General features: G+C 36.4%; 1 protein-coding gene across 1 annotated transcript in view; it reads right to left on the bottom strand.

Moving 5' to 3' along the window:
• Positions 1–3,234: 3,234 nt before the first annotated feature.
• GFRAL (GDNF family receptor alpha like) overlaps positions 3,235–25,861 on the bottom strand; it is a 58,750-nt gene continuing 36,123 nt past the window's right edge. Inside the window, 4 exon segments of the mRNA XM_082414348.1 lie at positions 3,235–4,041; positions 4,043–4,061; positions 6,476–6,545; positions 6,632–6,727. Of these exon segments, the coding sequence (XP_082270474.1) occupies positions 3,988–4,041; positions 4,043–4,061; positions 6,476–6,545; positions 6,632–6,727 (239 nt within the window). The 3' untranslated portion in view covers positions 3,235–3,987.

The following is a 25,861-nucleotide window of genomic DNA, read 5'->3' as shown; positions in this document are numbered from 1 at the left end:
TATTCCACATATCAGTGAGATAATGCAGAGTTTGTCTTTCTCTGACTTATTTCACTTAGCATAATGCCCTCAAGTTCCCTCCGTGTTGTTGCCAGTGACAGGATTCTCCTTTTCTTATGGCTTAATAATATTCCTGTGTGTGTGGGTGTGTGTGTGTGTGTATCTTCTTTATCCATTCATCCATAGATGGACACTTAGGCTGTTTCCATATCTTGGTTACTGTGAATAATGCTGTAATTAACATGGGAGTGTGGATATGTCTTCATGATTCTGGTTTCATATCATTTGGGTATATACCAAGGAGTGGGATTGCTGGATCATATGGTAGATCTATTTTTAATTTTTTAGGAACCTCCATACTGTTCTCCATAGTGGCTGTACCAATTTACATTCCCACCAACAGTGCAGGAGGGTTCCCTTTTCTCCACATCCTCACCAACACTCACCTCTTTTCTTTTTGATGATGGCCATTCTCACAAGTGTGAGGTGGTATCACCTTCGATGTCTAATTGTCTTCAGGCTGATAGCTTATGAGATAAGGAGTGTACTTATGTTACTTTATAAGTTATTTCACGTGAAATGCATTTGTGAAAGAGAATGGGATGTGAAATGACTTAAAGCGTGGATCTAAATGTTCTTATGGGCAGTGCCTCTTTGTTAGCCATTTTACAGTATTCTGCTGCTAACTGATTTCTCCTTTCCTGAGGTTGTTTCCCTCCCATCCTTTATGAAACTTGAAAAAAATTAGAGGAAAGAAAGATGGCAGGAGTGGAGGGAGAAAATATGGAAAAGGATTAATACCTGTGATGAAAGAAATTTACAGTATTTGTAAGACAGCCAGATGAATGTGTAAAATGATGTTTTGTTTTCTTTATTACCTAGTTGTATGCTTGAAATAAGAACTACCATCATGGGTGGAATACACCTTATAATTTGTACGATGAACAATCCTCGTGAATTTCAATACTTCCGTCAACAATGCTGAGCACTCCCTCTTCTGCTCACTCCTGATCCTCACTCCTACACCCCCCTCTGCCCGCCCCCGGTTCTAACAAGGTTCAATACAAACATGAAAGGCTAGATAAATCTTCATGTTCCCATCAACCATTTCGCTCTTCCAAATCCCTCAAAACTGATCTTCAAACATCGGAAGACCTCTACTATTGAGGTATCAGGGGCATTAACAAAATTTTTTTTCCTATTAAACACCTTTACATTCTACTGTTTTAGTCCAGTTGCTTAATGTTTGCAGAGAATAATTTTGATGGCATGATCCCAAAAGAATAGGTGTCTCTGAAGCTTGCTCTTAGCAGAACATCTATAACTTCTGAATTTCTTCTTTGTGGAAATTTTGTTTCCCAAAGTTTTTCTTCATAGCTTGTATCTCACCTTTACCTTCTAAGCATGATGCTTCTGTCCTGATGGTACACTTATTTGGCATCAGGGACCCCTGATGTTTTATTTTATTAATATCTGGAAACATTGTATACTAATACATTGTCTACTAATACTAATCTGGGAAACATTTATTTAACCTTTCTAGTGCAACTGAGGCAGAGGTTCCCAACACAGATGAGTCCTCTGAAGTGCACCTCTGCTTGGATGGCAGTTTCCACAAAAAACCCAGGCAGTAGTGTTTACCTCATCACTCACCGGATCCTGTAACTTGACAGTCAGTAGCATAGACTTCAAGCATTTCCCCTGACAACGAATGGATGATCTCCATGTTTCTGGAAAAAGATTCACTGGAAGATGAAATGTTCTTGCCTACACAAAACAACCAATATTGTTTTCTACCAGACGAATTGTGTTCGTTAATGAATAGAAAAAAAATCCTGAATTGGTAGAACTTGAGCTCCTTGACAGCCTGAGAAACATTGTTTTAGGTTTGGGCTCTTTAGTTCCAAAGAGCCCAATGAAAAATAGAACTTAAGCCCAAACTGTTCAGTTTACTTGTTTGAGGTCATGAGAGGCATCATTTAATTTACAAAGGAGATAGTCTAGACTTTTGTAGCAGAAACTATTGACTACCTACCTAAGATCCCTCTCCTGTTCATCCTTGCTAAGTAGAACTCTGATTTTTCTTGGAAATTCACCCTTTCCTCAGGTGATTCAGGGATTAGACTATCAATTATGGCAATTTGAATTCCTATATTTCCATGACTTCTTATAAAGTCTGACCTGTGCCAGTCATTCATTGACTATGAAAAGGGTGGAAAAGAAAAATTTGAGTCCTGGAAGGTATCACTGAACTGCTAAGTCAACCGACCCTTGAGATGTTCTGCTTTGGACCTCTTGTTACAGGAAATATTATGTATTCCTTATCATTTAAGACATTTTATTACAGGTAAAAGCATCTAATTACTAGACATGTAATCTAGGTTGATATAGATGGTACTTCAGAGAAGAATATTTAAAACAGGTATTTCCTGGTTGTTTATGTACAAAAATGACACAATTACAGCTGGGATAAGTGACTGGCAGTAGAGTTTAGGAATTAAGATAAAAGATTCTAAAATCTGCTATATCTGTGTTCAATTACTAATTTTTATATTGACTAGTGTGAGGCTTTGAGAAATTGCTTAATCTCTTTAACTATTAGTTATTACTTCACACTCTGTCCCCCCCTTTTCTGCTCAACACAAATATATTTCTAAAAGCAACTTGACTTTGTTCCTCTGTTTTCTAGGGAACAGTTCTTTTCCCAGGCATTAGCAAGCCTGCAATAAATGGCAGTGATTTGGAGATGGAAAGACCTACATTCTCTTCCCATAACTAAGAGAATTAGCAACCACTGGAATATGGAGAGCTCCTTGAGGGAGCTTTGTGACTCACCAAATTATTCTTCCCTGTTTGAAAAGATAAAGGATGGCTTTTCCATTACTCCAAATAAACATAGCCAAATGTTAACTTCAAATTTGATTTAATGTAGACAATTTGATCTGAAGTATAGTGAAGAGCAATAGATCTGATACCAACAGGTAGAAAATGTTTGACCTTTAATTGTAAATATATCACTAAATATATGTTCCTGTTCTTGAATATTTGAGTCTCTGTGTCACTACAGATAAAACTAACTCATGTGTGTTCTTAGAAATGGGTATAATGTGATTGCAGAGAGTTAAAAAGCACATATGTATCAAAAACTTAACAAACATCTTTTCCACAATTTTCTATTCACAGTTATATTCTGATGTCAAATCAGGCCAAAAGTAACATTATAGTAACAATATAGAAAGTAACAATTATCATATTACTTTATTATTGCAGAAGTTCATAATAATTAGCATAGGAAAAAAGTAAATTTACAAATGAAATATATCATTGAAATGCACATGGATTTTTTGGCCAGTGTAGTTGCTTTACATCTTTATGAACATGACATAAAAACATCAAGTTAACAAAGTCAGTTCAATAGTATTCAAATTACAAAAATCCAAAGATATCATTTCTGGTTTTTAAGACTAATCATCTATCAAATATATTTAGAAACTTAAAGTTAATGCTAATGATGTAGTTGATGATTTGGAAATGGATATACAAATGGCACATATACTGGATAGTTTTATTAGCAGTTTCCTTTAGGCAAGTTAATAGGGATTTATAAAATTGATCAGAAAATACTCTGCTAACTATAAAATGTTATATTATGATACAACCAATTACTCTTATATGGACTCAAATTTACTATGAAACAAATCACGCAGAAGTGTAGCTTAGAATAACACTTGTTTTTGCCTTCAAGGGTAATTCTGTAATTCTATACTAGTGTCCAAAGATACCACTGTAAATTTATACTTGAATTTTTTCCTAAGAAAAAACAAATCTAACATCATTCCAATTATTATACCTTACATGAACATACTTAATGATCCGGTATCATTAAATCCATCCTAACATTTTCTTTGTTGACAATGGATAGGATATTCTGTTGACTGGCTACAAAGACTTGCTTTAAAGAAAGTGATTTTTAATGATTCGTGACTCTCAATGAATCATGAGTCCTCCAGGTATTCGGATTGGTGAAGGGTCTCTTGTTTTGACCTGATATTCTGAAGGTTCTATATAAAAGTAAAAGTAAAAGTAAAATTTAACAATATGCTATTTTAAGGATTTTACAAATGTGTCTGTGCTTATTTTTTGGTTGGATTCTATGCCTGGAGGGGAAGATAATTAAGTTTTTGAATGTAAAGTTTCAAAAGTAGAATATTCTATGGTGTTTCTAAGTATCATGCACTTAACTATGATCTCCAAGTAACCATTTTCAAAAAGAAAAATAGTCTTTTTTCTCAAATATTTAAACTTTAGTCATTGGTTTCGCTGCAAATTTCTTTGAAGATTTAGGGCTGTTTTAATTTAGCATAACATGGAGCAAATGCAAAATCCTTAATCTTTACTGCAGAAGGTATTCACATGGATTAGACTTGCCCACCAGGTGAGTGGCAAGCAGCCTGCTTTATGAAGAAGGTATTATTGATCTCCAATGTGAGGTAACACAGGTTTTGTTGTTACTGATGCTTCTGTTTTGTTTTGTTCCTTCTTTCCATGATGGCTTTTACTTTTGTCATTTCTTAACCCTGGGTCTGGATCTTTCAGATTACATGTAAGGATCAAATTTAAATTGCATGGAAAATAATTGATAACTAAATGTAATATAATAATAATGGTATAATATAATTATAATATATTACAATGTGATATTATAACTAATAAAAATATTATAATATATAATATGAATGATTTGCTTTTAAATACATATTAGAATCAATTCAAGATTTTTGCCTATAACACTCCCATTGTCATCCAGTAAAGGAATATGTCTTTCTCTGTGGGCAAGAAAGGAGGTGAAATAATAGCTGATATATAGGAAATTTTGAATAGCCATAGGCCTTATCTATCTGGGGCACAACAGTAATCTGTAAAAAAAACAAGGTGACAGATGTGAACTTTATACATTAAGTGAGTGACTAAAAAATAAAGATTGAAAACCTTTAAGATTTTTGTTAAGCTAGAAAGTTTTTTTGTGCTTCTCTCAAACAATACCTCTGTGATGGAATATCTAGACAGGCCCAGTAACTGAACCATGCTCGCAAATATTTTAAACCAAATAAAGGAAAGTTTAATAAATTCCAAATGCTATTTTTCCCTCTTGAAACTGACTCTTATTTGTTGGCCTTTAAACTATATCTTGGAACTCAAAGAATATCTTTTCATACAAATACAACTTTTAAGGCCTTGGAGAGAAGCAGTTTGTTTGGTATTGATATTGGTCAGCATTAAATTAAACAGTTAGAGGAGCTGGATCCAACAAGGGAATATGTTTAGCTGGGATTACTTTTAAAAATAAGTAAGTTTGAATGTCTGTAGACAGAGCACACACTCATCACGTTCCCAACTCCTTGGTACCACCATACACCTTCCCCACTAAATCTTGCACTTGATCTGTCTGGTCATCAAAGCCTTGGAGTCTGAGGAACCATATGTGTACAAGCATCATCAAGTTTACTGACTCTTCTTCTCTGAGCGTCATGAGATCAGAGAAATGTCCACCACCTCTGCTGCCCTCAGGCCTAATCTTACTGAGAAGTATATTTTATGTGTATGTATATAATATAGATGTATATACACACTTAATATATATTTCTTCATTAACATTTATGATACTCAAATTATACCTCTGTGATGGAATATTTGTATTCCATTTTGTATACAAAAATGTATACATTTGTATCATGAATAAGCAAATGAACAGCATTGATATTTAAATATGAGGGTTTTTTAAAAATTAAAACTAAGCAACTGAACACCACTTTATATCTATTTGTAAGTGTTATATAAGTAGAAATATTTTAAACCCTAGACATGTAGAAATCTAGAAGTTGATGTATCTCTAACCTGAGGTCTCACATTCACAATGAAGGCAGCCAAGGAAACAGAAGATTTGGAAAGAGGGAATTAACATCAGGCAATAGTAATATGTCTTTCTAAGGTTACCCAGTGAGGCCTCATTACATGTCTCATTTAATAACTACATGGTAAAATATGAATAAAGCTCATTAGCATATAAGAAATTAGAGTGAAGAGTAAATTTTCAGTTAAGTATAAAGTGTATGAAGTACACAGCAGGTCCATTATATGAGCTGATTAATCCTGCAAGTGATCTGATTAAGGCATGCAGCAAAGTTCAATCTGGATTTTGTAGGAAAATGAGGGGAATGATTGGGAACCATTTCATTGGGAGAACAATGCATATGTGCTTATAAAATGCAACATGAAAGAATCCCTGTGATCACATTTACCTTACATATGAAGACAGAGTAACGTTTTCATGTACCCATCCCACATTAAGAATGGTTTCCTAAGTCTTAATGGAGAAGCTTTCCTTCTCGGCCCTGGTAAGCTCTGCCATTGTGAAATGTGCTTTCACAGGGCTGGTCCCTTTCTAGCCCTTCCCTTCTGAGTTGCATCCAGTTACCTCAGTTTGACCATCACCAAGAGAAGAATTCCACAGATGACTGTCATGCACATGACAGCATAGATGACTTCTAGAAACAAAAGATTTTTTTTAATTACTGGATTTTTAGAGAGAACAAATACTAAAAATATTTTAGAGGATGGATTTTTCACTGACCATTGAAGGGGGAATGAAATCCGCTGAGAGTTATTTCCTTTGCATGTTTTCCTTTATGCGATGCAATGCCTTTGACATTATGCAGGGTCAGATAATCTGAAAGAAAATAATGAAAATGAGATGAAAGTATTTAAAAGTCATGCATTATCTTTATCCTGTGGGTTGTAATTTGCTTTGTATTATAAGGCAACAATTTATTTCTATGACATTATCTTAATAAAATATGATAGATTTGGGTGAAACGGGGAGTACTTTTATTCAATTTTAACAGCTCTTTTTTCACCCTTTAATCAAATAATTTCATAATAGAAGTTGTGTGGTTGTTGTTGTTGTTGTTTTTGTTTTTCCCAAACCATGACTAGGAAAATAATTACATTTTATAAGACAGCTCATTGTACCTTACACATAGACTAGGAAAAAAAAAAAAAAAAACAGTAATTTAAGGCTAACCATTGGGATACAGAAAAAGAGTCCTTCTTTACAAGAGTGATTGTTTGAATGTGCTTTTAACAATATCTCATTTCCCTAAGACCCACAGTATTTATGAATTCTTAAAGTACGTAAAGGAGACTCCTTAAACAAATCACACTGTTTGCCTCTACCTAAACACTTCCATATCCGGTTTTGCTATTTCCCCTATTCTGTCTCCCTTTTTTAGCCCCTTCACTTTCTATTGCTTTTACCTACTTTTGCCTTACCGAAGGGATCCTCTTGGCCATTCTGTGGCCCTTGTCTTCTTGACCATGTTTTACTAAACACATTTCCACCCTCAGTTCACAACTCATAAGACAAGAAGATGTAATCCATAGACTTAACTGATAGATCTATTTTAGGTGACTTTATTGATAACTTTGAAGTGAAATCATCCCTAGTTTTGATTCAAGTCAACACATATATGAATGTCAAACATACCAATAACACAATAACCAATTTCTTTGATGATAATTGGTTCAGGTGGGTTTTGAGGCTTAAAAAAAGGGGGTGGGGAACAGATAAAGCCTCCATTTGAGAGAGCCTTTGCTGTCTTTTATAGATGTTTCATGCATTTTGAGACCTGGAAGTCTAAGTCTGACTGGATAGTTTTTTGTGGAAGTGAGTGTATCAAATAGCGGGGTATTGCATCCAATGACATGAGTGACAAGAGGCTCTGAGCAGGAAAGGAGATGAGAAGGTATATTACCAACAGTTCCATTCAGCCTCTCTCCACCCAGGGCTGATGTTGTCAGAAGCCAGCTCCTTGGAAGCCAAGGTTTGAGATCTATGTTGAGACTAATTGGTAGAAAGCACAGGAGCCAGACTGTTTCAGATCAGTAATAAAACTCTCAGGGTGGGTCCAGGAGAAACAGCCCAATACAAGAGCTGAAAAGTAACTGAGGATTTTGTCATTGAAAACTCATTCTCAAGGAGTCTGACCTCCAACACAGTTAGACATTTTTAGTTCAAGATTGTTTTAATCCCCAACTCACATATCAGATTATCCTATATTTATAAAAGTCTGACCTTCTTGGGAAGTGAAAAATCAACCTCTTCTGAATGTAAAAGCAATAGAGGTAGAGGCTGTGATTTTTTTTCACTTTTGTGGTTACAAAATAATTCTGTTATTCACTAGAAAGTCGGAATGGAAAAATCGAGCTATTTCAAATAATACCATTTTTATAACAGTGGTCCTTTTTGAGGGAAGAATTAATTTCAATCAAATTAAGCATACAGATTTTTTTTAATAAATTTATTTATGGCTGCGTTGGGTCTTCGCTGCTGTGCACGGGCTTTCTCTAGCTGCAGTGAGCTGGGGCTACTCCTTGCTGCGGTGTGCGGGCTTCTCATTGCCGTGGCTTCTCTTGTTGTGGAGCACGGGCTCTAGGACGCGCGGGCTTCAGTAGTTGTGGCACGTGGGCTCAGTAGTTGTGGGTCGTGGGCTCTAGAGTGCAGGCTCAGTAGTTGTGGCGCACGGGCTCAGTTGCTCCGCAGCATGTGGGATCTTCCCGGACCAGGGCTTGAACCCATGTCCCCTGCATTGGCAGGCGGATTCTTAGCCACTGTGCCACCAGGAAAGCCCAAGCATACAGATTTTTAGGGAAATAAGTGATCATAATCAAATCTTATATTTAAATAAATTGGAATATTAAGAATAAATTATTTTGTTTCTTTTTTAATTTTATGGCATTTTGTGACATTTTAGGCAGATTCATGACCTAAATGTAAATGTATATAATGTACACTGGCTGATTATTCAGTACATCTTGCCTAGTTAGGTATTACAATTCATCTTTGTATAAGAAAAAAGGTATGATTTTGATTAATTAGGCTATCTTTTAGATATATAACTGCCTAAAGTAATTGTTAAACATTCACCTAGCAAGGCTTAGAAAGAATAGTCTCATTCACTAAATTTCACTCACATGGAACTCATTAACAAAGTTATAATAGATCAATGACAGAAATGCTAGCTAATGATCCCAGTGAAAATTTTAATGTGACTAGCAGTCACTCCACAATCTTAAATATTGCACCCTAGGAGGATACCAAATATCAGTTAGAGAGATTAATGTTACAGAAGGTTTCTTGGCTACTGAAGCCCATTGGAGATTCTTTCCCACCTTTTATAAACAGTGAGATTTACTGTGTTTTATAACCATGAAATTAAAGTCGGCAGAATTGATAACCAACCTCAGTCCCACACCATTTGCTATATTTATAGATAAACACTGTCAGTGACTTGTTTATCTTAACTCCTACCCTAGAGGAATTAAACATTATTATGAACTATATTGTAAAATCCCTGTACATTTGACAGGAAATCAAGATTAATTTCAACCTTACAGTAAGAACAAATTTATATAGTATTCTCCCCAAATGAGCTTCAGAGATGGGATCATTTCTCCTTTTTTCTTCCAAAAGCCTTGTACAGCAGTGGCTGAGAGCTGATGCAGACCAAACCACTACTTTGTATAATTTATATGAAGTGGTAAATGCATTGTAAAAAATGTGGTAAATCAGGCACAAAGTAATGATTTAAAAATAAATGTCAGAATTCTTGAAACAGAAATTAAACTTAGCACAAACTGCAAATCTGTAAACCTTCAATTAAAATTTAAATAAAGCATAATCTAGAAGAGTCTCATTGGAGGAAAAAATTGATGAAAATGAATATTTTCATAGAACAGTTTTTAAAATTTATTTTTGTAGCTGTCTTTTTCTAATGGAAGTATAATTGATTTACAATGTTGTGTTAGTTTCAGGTGTACAGCAAAGTGATTCAGTTTTATATATATATATATATATATATATAAAAATATATATATATATATATATATATATATAAATATATATATTCTTTTTCAGATTCTTTTCCATTATAGGTTATTAAAAGATATTAAATATAGTTCACTGTGCTATACAGTAGGTCCTTGTTGGTTATCTATTTTATATATAGTAGTGTGTGTATGTTAATTCCAAAATCCTAATTTATCCCCATTAATACATCTTATGGCATAGTTAAAATTCTATTGTTCTCTTTAGAAGTTTAAATAAAAGAGCACCAATACCATGACAACATCTTAGTGAGAATGAAAATTCAAGGATGATCTTCTTGGGTATCCCAGGGTCTGTTTTATTTATAATTTGGTCAATGTTGTCTCATCTGAAGGTATGTAAATTAGAAGTGAGTTTTGAATTGTTTCACCTTACGATCAGGATTGAGATTCCATGTATCATGGACTCTTTTGATCATCAGTGTATGAAAACATCCTGCTGAAGTGGATCTAAGGAGCATTGCTGCTGGGAAGAAGGGAAAACATATCAGCAACTACAAGTTTGAAAAACCAATACTTTAGTAATATGATAAATCAAGGTGTAAACACCTAACATGGATATAACATCATTGCTACTAAAATGTATGTAGTAAAAACTAAACCAACTAAATAATATGCTTTCCCTAAACAGTCATAGCATGCATCAATGAGGCATATTCCTTTATTTAGTTCACAAACTTCAAAGAAGATAAAAACATGTCTTAGGTTTATTTTCTTCCACTGTGGCTAAACACACTGTGGTTGCCAGGGGCTGGGGGGAAGCAGAAACTTAGGAGTTATTAGTCAACAGGTATAAAGTTTCAGTGATGCAAGATGAATGAGTCTAGGAATCTACTGTACACCATAGTGCCTATCATTAACAGTACTGAATCGTATGTTTACAATTTTTCTGAGAAGGTAGATCTTAGGTTAAGTGCTCAAATTATTACCAAAAGCAAGTTCGTGTGCCCAACACACAGTGAACCCAAACAAACTGAAATGTCCGAGTTTGGAGCACAGAAAGGTTTATTGCAGGGCCCAGCAAGGAAAACTGGTGGCTCGTACTCAAATTACCCTGAACTCCCTGCAGGGTTCCAGAAAAGCATTTTAAAGGCCAGGTGAGGGGAGGGGTTTCAGGGTATGTGATCAGCTCATGCACAATTCTCTGATTGGTTGATATTGAGGTAACTGGACAGTTAACATTATCAATCCTTAGGCATCAGAAGTTTCAGACTACAAGCTCATGATCATCAAGTAGTTAATTTCTTCCATTTGGTGGTGGTTTAAGCATCTGAAAAACTCAGGAAATATGCATCAGATGCTAGGAGCTAAAGCAGAGGGTATGGGGGAGGGATCTGTCCCAGGAAAACCCCATAGGGCCCTGATCATTTACATTATCACACAAAATAATAATAGAGGATGGCAGGGAATCTTTGGAGGTGATGGATATGCTTATGGTGTAGATTGTGGTGATGGTTTCATGGTGTATACTTATCTTCAAACTCATCAAGCTGTATGCATTAAATATGTACAGCTTTCTGTATATCAAAACCAAAACCAAAACAAAACCAAAAAACATATAAATGAATAAGTATATCTTCAAGAATATTTGCCTAGATCTTTTGTCATGAGCCAAAAGCTCAGTGTTTGTTAGTAAATGACTGCATTGACAAGCCTGGTAACCACTCTTTTATCTGTGATTGAATGACAGTGGTGTTCACATGTCTAATGGATTTGCTTGGTGATTATGGTGAGTTTCAACTGCACTACTAAAATATTTCAAATGTTCCATGTTTTTCTTAATAGTTTCTGCAAATAATGAAATAGTCACTGAGATGACAATTGGAATGAAAATGATACTATTTCTGAAAACTAACACTAGATTTGATCAATATAGTATTATTGTTTTAGAAGACCATGTTTTAAAGCTTGAAAGTAAGAAAAAAATCTGTCATCTGTAGTTTTGGGCTCATACAAAATAGATCTAAAGATATAGATTGAAAATAGGAATATAATATTTGTGGTTGGGTATATATCTGTAAATACACAAGTGTGTATGTAGGGTAGAATTACAAAATTGGATGGGACTTCTTAGATTATTTTAGTCAAAATTTCAGTGCAGTCATCCATTCTGCCTCATTCTGGACTGTCATCACCATTCCAGGAATGAGCCGCTTAATACTTTTTACCCTTCTATTACTATTGATGGTCAGTTCTAATTAAAATAGGAAGTAGCTTTCTAGGCTGTTCTTTTATCAACTCAAGATGATAAATCTACTTTCCTTTGTTGGTATCACTGCCTAGCTCTCTGGCTGCTACATGTATATGTGTGTTTGTGGGGAGAGAGATAGAGAGAGAGAGAGAGATCTCACTGTCACTAGACCACACAGAACAATGCTTTCCAAACATTAATATGAATCTTCTGTTTATCTTAAAATGGCAATTTTGATTCAGTAGGTCTGGGATAATGCAGAGACACTGAATCTCTTAAAGCTTCCTAGGTGATGATGATGATGCTGGCAGAATATATATGTTCATATATCTGTATACAGAATGGCAGAGAGAGATGCATGTACGTACTCATGTAACATACAAAATGCTTTACTTCCATGTATATGGTGCTTAACACTTTACAAGGCACTTTGACAAACACTTTAAATTTTATAACAACTAGCCACATAGGAATTATTAGCTCAACTTAAAGAAACTCAGAATAGCTATCTTGTCCAAGATCACAGAGTTGATAAATAGTGAAGATGTAATTTGTAGCAAAATTTCTACCAAATATATATTTTGAAAAACGTCATGGAGACCACAAAAGCATGTAAAACAGTTTCAGCTTTTTCTAATGTGGCAGCCATATGGATTAGGAAATAGATTTGAAAAATAATAGGGACCAGTTGAATTTGATAGTGTTGTACAATAAGAAGCATTTAGTAGTATTATCTGATCACAAATATCCATGATTAAATATATAATGTACATATATATAATTTTCTGTTGATGAAAATCACAATAGAAAACATAAAATCTAATAACTAAAGCATCTGAAATGCCTCACGTATACCTGTAGGATTTTTCAACTTGCACACACCTCTGAAATATGTTCATCGTTTTGTATTTCAAATCAAATAAATCAACCACTTTAACTTCGACATTTAACAGAAATATTAAAAAAAATGAATGTCGTAATTTTCAAGGTGATATCTTAGACTATGATATCAATATAACTATTTTCTGTTTTTACAGACGTAGAGTTAGGACCATATGTAAAGCTTTCCAGAGTATTCACCAGACAAAGGGCATACAAAGAATAATACACAAAACAGCAGTGTAACTATTTTTTTGTTGTTGCTGTAATGTATCTCTACATCAATACAACCTGAGTCTCAGATGAAAAATATAAAGTAATCCCACGGTTTAAATCTGTCTCTATCTGGAATGAGTTCAATAGACAAAAATGTGTTCCCAAAATTGAACAGTAATTTTTACTGTGAATTACATTCTAGGAGATGTTGAATTTTTACCTTGAATTATATAGGAGGTCTTGTAATAAGACAAATGTAAGCTAAGAATGGGAATAATCTACACTATATTTTATCAATTTTAAAAGTTTATGTTTTCATGTTTGGAGGTTTTTAACATACAGAATTTTTTTAATGAAAAAGTATACGTGACAATACCATTAATTGTCCAGATAGCTTTCTGATGTCTTTGTTTGGAACTGAATGATTCACTAGTGTCTACCCCTTTTGGAAATGTACAAGACTTTACCTGGCAGGTGTACACAATTTTTTCATACACCGATGGAAAACACCAAGGAAAAGAGAGTTAGGGAAAAAAATAAAGGGTAGAGATATATTTTTGGAGAGTCTTCATAGTCATTTGGCATGATGAGGTGATTCAGAAAATTTTGTAAGTTACCGAGTTTTAAAATGAGAAAAAAATTATACAATTGTAGTATTTTTTTCAATGCACATACATTTGCGAATCTTCAGCAAAACGTTGAATACCAAAGTATGAGATATACTGTTAATTCTTCTTAGACAGCAACCTTCTTGAGAATAGACATCATATCCATCTAATTTACAGTATAACATGGATGACACAATGCCATGCCCATGCGATTATCTGATGGCCAAAAAATGTGTATGAGCAAGTTGCATGTCTGAAATAACACATGATCTGCCCCTGCACAGTGGCATACATTTTGAAATATATAATTATATCATGTTTAGTTCTTTCTCATCTTTAACTGACATTAGCCAAGGGTCTTCACATTAATCACATATTTTTCACATATTATCACCACTTCTTAAAATGTAAATTCAGTGTCCCAACTGCCATGCATATTGTTGCCCAATCAACAAAAATCTGTTAAGAAACTATTTCACCTGGTGATTAATTCTAGCAGTCAAGTTTGTTCATTGATGGGCGAAGAGTAAGCATCTTGGTCATCGGATGAGGAGAATTTTGAGAATTTCTCTGAGCTTCAGTGTTCTCATTTGTAAAATGAGACTAGTAATACCTATGTTTGCAAGATTTTTGAGAGTGAAAAATAATATTAAAATTAATATTAAGATAACAGAGCTCTTGGGAACTTCCATGAGAAGAAATGTGCACAGGTGGGGAGGAAGGGAAGGGAAACAGGGATAAACGAAGGGGTTCCTTTTGTGGTTCTTTTTCTCCTTCTTTTTTCCCTTCCTTCTTTTCTCCCTTGTCCCCTTTCCTTAGAAAGATCTCCCGAGGCCAACTGACTGAAGTAGAACCTTCTGTCATTTTCTATTTCAGAAACCTGATTCCAGGTAGACACAGGAAAGTCCAGGTTTGTTAGAAGAGGCAGAGTTTTCTAAGCTGTTCCATGAAACACTAGCTCTGCAGAATACTTTTATGTGCTAGAAAAATCAAAGAGCCCATAAGTAGACAACTTTGTAAAATTCTAGGTAAGAGAAAATAAACTATGTGCTTTTTTGCTGCAAGTATATACTATACTAGTGGGGCACACTTTACCTACCTTTATTTTCTCCATGGGTTATATCTGGGAATCCATTTAAAAATCTTGCAAAACGGGGGCATATGTGACTTACAGGCAAATATTTATGTATTTGTGTGGGCATAAATATTTATTAAGGATTCTTATTTGTACTTAGTCAATGGAAATTCAGAGAACACCATATGAACAATATTTTGTGCCCATCAATGTAGGCTCTAATTTATAATCCTTTCCTCTATTAAGCACACATATTCACAAGCACCTGACACCATAATTTCTCTTGTTCTCTACTCCTGGGAGTCAAGCAAAATTTTCACCCTGTGGTTTGGGAGATGTCTGACCTCCCAAATGCTACTTTTATTGCCTCTTGCAGTGGTCGGCGTGATGCAACATTAATTCCAGGTTTGCTGCTAGTTAATCTGCTATTCTTCAATTTCTCAACTTGTCCTCATGGGATATGGAGAATTTAGAATCTGCCCTCTACTTCGGAGAGCCATTCCAGCAGAGCTAAGAGTTCATGGATCATTTATACTTAGTCACCTATAAATGTCCACAGGACCATGGGACAGAAATCAGCATATTTGGACCCAAGTAAAGATTTTCCAGTTGAGTAATTATTTCCTACTTCAAAGCTAACGCCATGACAATCAACATGGGGTACATTCGTGGGATGGTACATGACCCTGTTCTCATGAAATTCTCAGTGGAATTTTGGGTAAGGTGAATAATGTGATTCAAGCGCAGTGGGAATTGATAAAGGACACCTAGGGGAAAGGTACGCATTTGATGAATGGTGGGAAATAAGGCTGATTTACATTTTGGGTGTCCTTGAAAATTGGATGAAGGCATTCAGATGTGGGAGAGATGAAAGCAGGGGCAGTGGAGAGCACACAGAAATAACAAGATCAAGTCAAAGTTCGAGAATTAGTCTATCCATGATGGGGAGATCTAATAAGGAAGCTACAGCAGCAGTTTAGGCATGGGAAGATGAAAACTAAAAATAGGTGGGAGAAGTTGGAGTAGAGAAGAGAGGAAATGTAAGGGCATATTTAAAACAAAGAGCTTTCTGTTGGAAAGCAGAATGATCAGAAAGTAGCAGAAGCGTCAGAATCAGATCTGGATTCTGCCTCCTCCCAGAGCTGTCATTTTAGGCAACTTTCTGGTCCTCTGTTCCCTTAGCTTTAAAATCGGATAATGCCAACCACAAAATTTAATTAAAAATTAAATGTGACAATATATAAAGAGAGTTTGGAACTGTGCTTGGCACAAAATAAGTGCTCAATAAATTACATAATTTTAAAATATTATATAATTTAGAATTTTATTTGATATTAAAAATGCAAAGTTAAATCAAAGATGACCCTTAGGTTCTTGAGACAACACGATGTATTGGAATAGATTTGGCGTGAAAGAAGAAAGAGTCATAGAGGAGAGAACTGCAACGTTTACCTCTCTACTTTTCAACTTGACTGCTCATAGCAAAGAACCCTGGCTTTGGAACCAGAACTCCATCACAATCTTAGTTGAGTCATCCACTGGCTGCAGTAGCCTTCGACAAGTTAGTTTAACCTCTGAGCCTCATGCTGCTCACATGTAGAAAGGGAGTTGAGATAGATTGTATTATTTATTTATTTATTTATTTTTAAGATTGAAGTATAGTTTATTTACAAAGTTGTGTTATTTTCAGGTGTACAGCAAAGTGATTCAGTCGTATATATATATATATATATATACATATATGTATGTATATTCTTTTTCAGATTTTTTCCATTATAGCTTATTACAAGATATTGAATATAGTTTCCTTTGCTATACAGTAGGGCTTTGTTGTTTATCCATTTTATATATAGTAGTGTGTATCTGTTAATGTCAAACTCCTAATTTATCCCTCCCCACAGATTGTATTATTTTGTAGGAGGATTCACTCCTCTTTCACTGTAATGAATTAAACTCCTACCACCCAATGCCATGTGGCTTAGAGAACCACCTTCCATGAGAAGAGTCTGTTTTACTGCTCCCTGCAGTTGGGCTTCACCTTGACTTGAGTTAGTCAAAAATGTGAGCAGTTGAGACTTCCCTTGTGGCATAGTGCTTGGTAATCCATCTGCCAATGCAGGGACATGGGTTCGATCCCTGGTCCGGGAAGATCCCACATACTGTGGGGCAACTAAGCCTTTGCGCCACAACTACTGAGCCTGCGTGCCACAACTACTGAAGCCTGTGCGCTTAGAGTCTGTACTCTGCAACCCGAGAAGCCACCACAATGGGAAGCCAATGCACCACAATGAAGAATAGCCCCTGCTCGCCGCAACTAAAGAAAGCCCACGCACAGCAACAAAGACCCAATGCAGCCAAAAATAAATAAATAAAAAATAAATACATTTATAAAAAAAAAAATGTGAGCAGCAATGATGTATGTTATGTTCAAGCAGAAGTTTGAGTGATTCTGTCGCTTAGTTTTTGTTTCTACCACAAAAATGTCATGTTCCAAAGAGTGGCCATGCCTTTAGCCTAAGTCTAGAAATGGGGAGCAGAGCCTCAGCTGTCAGCCCAGAGCTGCCTACATGTGGCATAACCTAGAAATCAGTCTTTGGGTTTGTAAGTCACTGAAGCTTGGAGATTGTATGTAACTGCCTAACCCTGCAAAAGCTGACTAATTCAGGGGTAATAATGTACCATAAATGAAAATTGTTGACAAATGGTAGCTTCTTAATTAATATTACCTCCTTTTCTTCTCTCCTCTCTTATAACTCTCAATTGAATAGTAGGTAGAGGGAGAAAAAAAAAAGTGAAAAAAAGGTTAAAGAAAGGTGAGAAAGGAGGAGAGGAGACTTGGAGAAAGGTGATGAGACCATTGAAGAATGGTCTTCATTTTGGGAATGAGAATGCTTTTCTCTGTTTTGGGGGAAATATGGGGCCATGGGATGTATAGTCATGCAGTCTCTCCTTATCTCTCATGCACCAATACTAATGTCACGTTCACCTTATTCTTAAAAATAAGTATGAGATGCAATATCATTATCTCTACTGGGATTAAATTATACCCAAATCAAAGAGGGCCCCATTATTTTTATTCCTAAACTCCTTTGACTTGCATTACAACACAAGATAGTAGGACTTTGTTAATATGGATTTTCCAGCTGTTTCTTCACATTAAATCATCCCACAAAGACATAATGAGAATTGAAAATAAAGAGAGGCTACCAGTAAATACAGACAATATAATAAGGAGCAGTATGGCATTGTGGAAAGAGGCCAGCCTTTGGCTTCAAGCCACAGACTCAAGTCCTTGCTCTAAAATTTGCTAAATGTGTGACTGGAGGTACTTAAACAAAAAAACTCTTCTGTACCCACTTTCCTATTCTATTCGATGAGGACAATAACATTTATTGACTTGTTGTGAGGATTAAGTGAGACAAGACATATAAAGTATATTGCAGAGGGTCTACATAGAAGCTATAATTTTTTTTAAATTTGAAAAGTATGTTCTGATTGTGGTTGCATATAAGCATTAACTATGGAGCATTTAAAATTAGATTCCTTGGCCTTACCACTATAGGGTTTGATTTAATAGGTCAAGGGAGAAGAGAGAATTAAAGTACTAGACATTCTTAATTTCAAAATCTCTCTAGATGCTTTCAGTGTTATGGTCAGGATAGAGAACCGTTGGTAGAGAGTAGAAAACACATGGTTTTGGAGGTGAAAGAAACAGATCATATTGTAAATCACACTATTGTGAGCTAGTGGAATAGAGGTTGTTAGAGAGGAAGAGAGGAAGAGGTTGGAGAATTATGTTTTTTAATAGATCACGGCTTTGAAAAAAATCAGGAATGGGTGGGCATGACCAGATACACGGATAGTCACTGCCGAGCCAGTTTTACCAATGGAAGATAACTTTATTTGGATCAGTAAGAGACCTCACCACCTCACAAGTTCCCTTTCAGCTACCTGGCAGCATTAAAAGAACAAAAACAATTAAAACCAACAATATTTCCATTGTAGAGGAGGGGTGTTGGAATGGAAGTTAGGGTCAAAGAACAGTGAGAAAAATTAACTGGGTTGATGCAGCCATGTAGAAGTGTTGGAAGGAGCTATTAGGATTGTAGACATAGTCTTAGTGTACATTCTTAATGTAATAACTACCATATGGACTTCAAACAAAATACCATTGTACATTTCAGGCTGTCTGTTACACTAGGAAGAGTGAGAGACTTGAGATGCAGGTATGGAATGATGGCTGGTCTGGAAACTTAAAACATCACCCACAGCATCTTCCTACACAGACCTCAGGGACACATAGCAGTGTAACCCTAAGATAAGGTGCCCTTTGAAGAAAGCGCTGCAGTCTGATTTATATGGCTTCCCCCCTTTCAGATTGCCTTGACTCCCACCTGAAGTAGATGTACCATCAGGAACTAGTGGGCTCTGGCCTCTTTCTGAAGTTGAGTTGCTTTGAAAGTCCCTACCATATGCCTACAGTGTCTGACCAGCTGACCCAGGTACTAATGCAAGAGTAAAACATCAGTCCCAGAGTTCTGGCAAACTCTGAGTGTATTGCAAATTGGGAAAGCCCAGTATTCAGTGTCAGTGGCAACCAAAGGAAGCCATTCCACCCTAAGCTGGAAGCCAGCAGAAATGCAAGAGACAGTGGGAATAATTTCTGTCACAGACACACACTTTAAAAACATCACCAAACACTCACACTGTCTGACAAAGCAGCTTTTATCCATTCCACATTCTTTTATCTAGTTTGAAAACCAATTTGTTTACTGTGATTTGTACCACAAGCCCCCAGTAAATGCTTTCCAAAGAGTAACGGGTGAGAAGAATAAGAATTGTTTACTAGATACCAATGTAGTGTTAGGGCATTCTTGCAACTTTGAGATTGAAAGAATGTTTACTGATGTTTGCAATGCTGTAGAGGGTATACTTGAACCCATGAAAAGAACTCGAGAAGATGGTTTGAGACAATCTGATACTAACAGAAGATGAATGATTGTCATTATCAATGAATTCTTAAATCTCTACCCCTTACTAACCTGTCTCACTTAGGGGATTTTATCTGTGTAAGTACCAAACGTTTGTTTTTTTGAAGAAGTCCTCCTTTAAGATGATATCCCAGCATGTAGGTGCCAGGGCAATAACTATTAAGTGTCCACATGTGGTGTTTTATGGGAATACATTTGATGCTATTATATTGTTGTCACAAGAATACTTGGCTCTTTAAGCCAGGAATACACATGCTCATAATAAATGATTTTTATGACTTCACATACACAATCATGATACACAGAAAGTATAAAGGAAAAACTGCTTGTTTTATGTAGCTCTGGCACTAACTTCATCCCCAATTATGGGCAATAAGAGGATTGTATGAAGCCAATGAAAGTGTAAGGGTGGAAAATGGAAAAGATAACACTGTGCTTTCACATACTGGAGTCAGTGATTGTTCAAATTGTAACAGTATTGTTTTGTTGTTTCATTTCCCTCCATGATCTTAAATGCACCTTCCTTCTCTAGTGATGCCAAAATGTGAGTTGTCTCACTCATCAATGGCAACTCTTTAATCTTTCCTTTTTGGTTTAGAGCAAATGACAAAGGTAGTCATGGATGATTCATAGAATCATGCTCAGTGGCAGTTTTTCCCCTCCCTTAACACCTAAGCCTTTAAGGATAGAGCTGGGAAAAAGTGAAGGTAGGGGACAGCTGTTCTGTTGTTTCTGTGGAGGGTTTGGACACTTCAGTATTTCCAGATTATAGCTGTGTGAAGCATTTTTTGCAAAATAAAAAGCCAAGCCAAATTTGCTGGTTTTCAGGTCTGCAGACAAAATTTAAACCAGCTGGATTTTATTGGGAACTTTTGCATGCAAGTAAACCTAGTGGTGAAACTCAAGCCAGCATTTGTCTCCACTGGAATGGGCTACATCTTTAGGGAAAACCCCCCTACCCCATGTCGCTTCCCTTAAGGGAGTTTTGAATTTTGAAAGTTCCTAAATCTGCCAGGTTACTCCATAGAGTATCTGATCGGAACCTTAGCCAATGAAGATGGAAGGTACAACCAGGTCTGATGTCTCTCTTAGTCAAATCTTCAGAGATGAGAAGTTGTGTGTCTCTCTGAAACCTGATTTTAAATTACCCCAATTAAACCAGCTAATGATTCCCTCCACACAAGTACTTCCAAACACAAAAGCCAACACACACATATTCACTTAAACTCACACACACACACGTCTGGTCAGAGTGGCAAATAATGACTAACTTATTGGATTTGTATATAGCAAAAGTTTCACATCCTATTTTGACTGTGCCTTAAGTGAAAATTACCACATTCCTCACTAAAAATATGCAATTTTATAGATTTAAACATATAAGGAATAGAAGCAAAGAAACACATAGTACGATGATTTTTTACTAAGTCTGGGATACATTATTTATAAGGCTATTTAGAATTTGGAAAACAAAGCAATAAAAGGTAATTCAACACTGAAGGAAAACCCTTTTACTCCAAATCTCAACTTAGATCTCTGAAAGAATGAGCATTTTTTCCAAGGGCAAAGAAAGAAAGGATACATACTTTCATAAGATTTTGGTATAATCATAGGAAGGAAAAGTCTTGGCAGACTACTGGTCTTTTTGGCATTAAAAAAAAATTCTCTCCAGAGCTGGTCCTATACATAGGTAGCAGGGAGGTTTGCTGAAAAGGTACTGGCCTCAAATATCACGTCACCTAATCCAAGAATATCAGGGCACATCTAATATCAAAAATCATCTATTTCTGTTAAACTGTTACCAAAATTTAATTTGTGAGAAACCTGAGGTCTAGGGTGAGTGTAACTGATTTCCTCCATACCACCTGGGGCATTAGGGATCAAACTTGTTTCCTAAGCTCTTGTTCTTTGCATTAAAGCATACTCCCTTTCCAGCAAACACACTTTCAAGGATGCTTTTGTTCTATACACATGTTCCCTGGGAAATGTAACATTTATAATCAATGACAATTATAAATTTCACATCATTACATGAGAGAAGTACATTATGGTTGTTTAAAAATCACAATTTCTGGTGCCCCAAACTGCCTTGTTTAAATTCTGCCTCTGTTGCCTTCTGTGGTACCTTGGGCAAGTTACTAACTTCTAGGTGCCCCAACTTTTTCTTTGGTGAAAGAGCAAGCATCTCCTTCATCTGTTGCTTATACAAATTAATTAAACAAGCCATCAAATGAACAGATTAGTGTTCAACACACAGTAAGCCCTCAATTAGGTCATAGGGATCAAAGGAAATAAAAGATAAGTAAGCTAGTGTCCATAGCCAGGGGACAGCTTTAAACTGGCAAGCAGTATTTTTAGATGTTTATTAAACTTTCATCTTTCCTTTAAATTATTTTTAAATTTTTATTTTATATTGGAGTATAGTTGATTAACAATGTTGTGTTAGTTTCAGATGTACAGCCTAAGTGATTCAGTTATACATATACATATATTTAATCTTTTTCAAATTCTTTTCCCATTTAGGTTATTACAGAATATTGAAAAGAGTTCCTTGTGCTATACAGTAGGTTCTTGTTGGTTATCTATTTAAATATAGCAGTGAGCACATGTCAATCCCAAACTCTCAATCTATTCCTCTCCCTAAACCTTCATCTTAAGAATATTATATCTTATATTACTTCAGTTTTCTCCATGTTATTATTTCACATTGTTGAGGAGAATTGGCAAACATATCCATTAAAATGTTCTTCGTAGCTTGTCAAATGGGAGGATTATTTTCAAGCATTGATCCAGATCCTGACACTATTAATATTAACACCCTGTTGTAGGAATCTGCTTCTGGCCATCAGTCATTCTTTCTGCAGTTTCTTTGAGGCAGGTGATGATGCACTTGGAGAGCACCAACACCAGATAGCCATTGCTTTCTGTACAAATGATGTCAATAGAGCCAAATGCACAGGAAAACCTCATCTATAAGCTCCACATCCCTATTCTAAAGATGGTGCCTTCCAGGGCAGCCCCAAGGACACCATCAGAGAGGTTCGAGCATCCCACGTAGTCAAACCTGGAAACTGAGTCTTGCTTACTCACCGCTCTCCTTGGGAGGGTGGGCAAATCTAGGGCGAACTTGTAACAGGTCACAAGGATGAAACTGTTTGATGGATGATTGCTAAATGAAACTGTTTTTCCCGTCCCTCCCTCCGTTGTTGGGAAGAAAAACTTACATTCTTTGTTACTGTGCATTCTTTGTTACTGATTAACATGGGTGGGCATTCTTGCTGATTTTGCTTGTTTCTCTCATCTTAACCATAGAAACCCAAGAATTTCCTTTAAGACTCCTGATTTCTCCCCAGAAGGCAGGAAGGTAGTTTTCAAGAAACTAGTCTGTTACCCTCCTCATTTGCTGGTGAATCAGTAAATTTCTCTTTCCTTTGTCCTCAAAACCTAGTCCTTATTACTCTCATTTGGCATCGGGGGGCAAGGACTGAATTTTCGGTAATGAACTTAGGGGACCTGAGATGTTTCTGTGTGGAGGTTAGTGTGGGAAATATGACTTATTCAAATACATTCAGGTTTCATTTTGGAAATTCAAATAAGTAACCTTATCTAGCTGATTCCCCCCTTCCCCTTGGTTACTCTTCACCTCCAAGCACAATTTCACTCAGTTCTGCACTATTTTCTGAATATTGGGTGTTGCGTGCAGTAACTCAAGTGATGACACTGTTCTGAGGTTTTCTGACTTGTGACTTTTATCCATCACATCAGTGGTTATCACTGTGGACAGTGAAATTGCAGGGCCAACAAGACTTCCTCCAGGGATCCATGTTTACTTTTTCATGTTTATAACATGACAATCTTGGTCCTAATACATCTGGGGTATTAATAATTTATTCATAATAAGAAACAGGTATCACCTCACCATTCTTTAATCAAAACCAGCACCTCTCTTGCTCTTGACTCTATCGCATGGGGATAAATGGGAGGTGATGAGATCTTTTGCTCCACTGGCTTGGTAAGCAAACTGAAACACATTTAGGAATCATGATTCTAGGGATGGCATTTTTTTCCTTTTCTTTTTTTTTTTTTTTGGTTCTGAAACCAATTCCAATGGGCAGGCGATCTGCACACCTACAAGCAATTCTTGGGTCACCAGAGAGGAGTCTTAGTATTCAACTCAATTCCGATACCATCTATCCAGAGATGGCGTCAGATTCCAAAAATCCTACAAGACTCTGCCCCACACAAGTCCACACTGTTACTTGTACTTCTGTCCCACTAGCCATAAATGAGAGGTTCCCAGGACCTCTTCCTTGGGCTCAATTAATTTGCTAAGAGTGCCTCACAGAACTCAGAGAAACATTTTAGTTACTAGATTGCCGGATTATTATGAAAGGATATAATTCAGGAACAGCCAGATGGAAGAGATGCATAGGGGAAGGTGTGGAGAAAGGGCTCGGAGCTTCCACGCCCTCTCCAGGCATCACTCTCCATCACCTCCATGTGCTTACCAACCTGGAAGCTACAGAAACTCTGTCCTTTTGGGTTTTTATGGAGGCCTCGCTGCATAAGCATGACTGGTTAAATCATTGACCATGGGTGTGATTTCAACCTCCAGCCCCTCTCCCCTCCCTGGAGATTGTAGGGGTGGTGTTGGAAGTTCCAACCCTCTAATCCCTTGGTTGGCTCCCCTGGCCACCAGCCCTTTATTCAGATTACCTAAGGGCTTTCCCAAAGTTTCCTCATTAACATAACAAAGGACACCTTTATTGCTCTTATCACAGGGTTTTAGGAGCTCTGTGCCAGGAGCAGAGTCCAGGTTGAAGACCAAATACAGTAGAGACCAAACCCTTGTATCTTGGGTCCTACATCTGAGGATTGAAAATATTTGGAAAAAAAATTCCAGAAAATTCCGAAAAACAAAACTCGAATTTGATGCACGCTGGTACTATTTTTTTACATAGCATTTCCATTGTATTTACAATTACTTACAAAGCATTTACATTGTTAAGTATTATAAGTAATTGTAAAAAAAATAAGTAAAAACCAAAAACCTCAATTAAATAGAGTTGGGAGAGCAGAATGGGGAGCTCTCACACGCTATTACAATAGCAGAGGCCCACAAGAAGAAGAAAGACTCCCCTTCTTTCCTGGCAAGGACTCAGCCAATGAAAAGCCATGGACTCCATTTACTCCAGCCCTCCTGACTTCCTTTTCCCCCTCTGTAAAAGCCTTCTCCTTCCCTTGGCATTTGGGAACTTACATGTGGCTTGCCGTGATTGTAGACCCCAAATTTCAATTTTCTGCTGATCCCTAATAAACCCATCTTTGTGGAAGAAATATCTGAGTCTATTTGTTTCAGAACAATATAATCTAGAGATGATTTAAAGTATATGGGAGGATGTGTGTAGGTTATATGCAAATACTATTGATACACCATTTTATGCAGAGAACTCAAACATCCATGGATTTTAGATGGAACCAATCTCCTGTATATACTGAGGGACAGCTATATGTATTGCTTATTCTAAATCACAATGTCACAGTATCTCAAAACAACCAATGTTGAAGGTCCTCCAATGTAGATAGTATATGCTTATATAGATGACTCATGTAGGAAAACATTGGTAGACTTTGGCTGACTTCAGAAAAGAATCAATGCAATGAGTACTCCAAGCCAGTGTTCTCGTGGACCATGAAAAACAAAATGTAGTCACTTACGTCAAAGGGACCTAAAGTGGAGATGGAAGGCCATTAAGGAAGTGAAACACACATCCAGCCCTGAATGCAACATACTTTCGAACCAGGCATCCTGAGACCACCTGGAACCTGTCTTCTTTACTCCCTAGAGTCGACAGTTTAGCAGCCAATCTACTACCAGCAAGTGGCTGAATGCTTGCCAACGTCGACCTGTAGTTCCATAAAAATAGCCTATGTAAATTCTCTGGGATATCTTTGTCTG

Source organism: Balaenoptera physalus (assembly GCF_965194825.1).
Source record: "Balaenoptera physalus genome assembly, chromosome: 11".
NCBI classification, from domain to species: Eukaryota; Metazoa; Chordata; class Mammalia; order Artiodactyla; family Balaenopteridae; genus Balaenoptera; species Balaenoptera physalus.
Note: the sequence above shows the minus strand (reverse complement) of the source record. Positions and strands in the feature narration are given on the sequence as shown.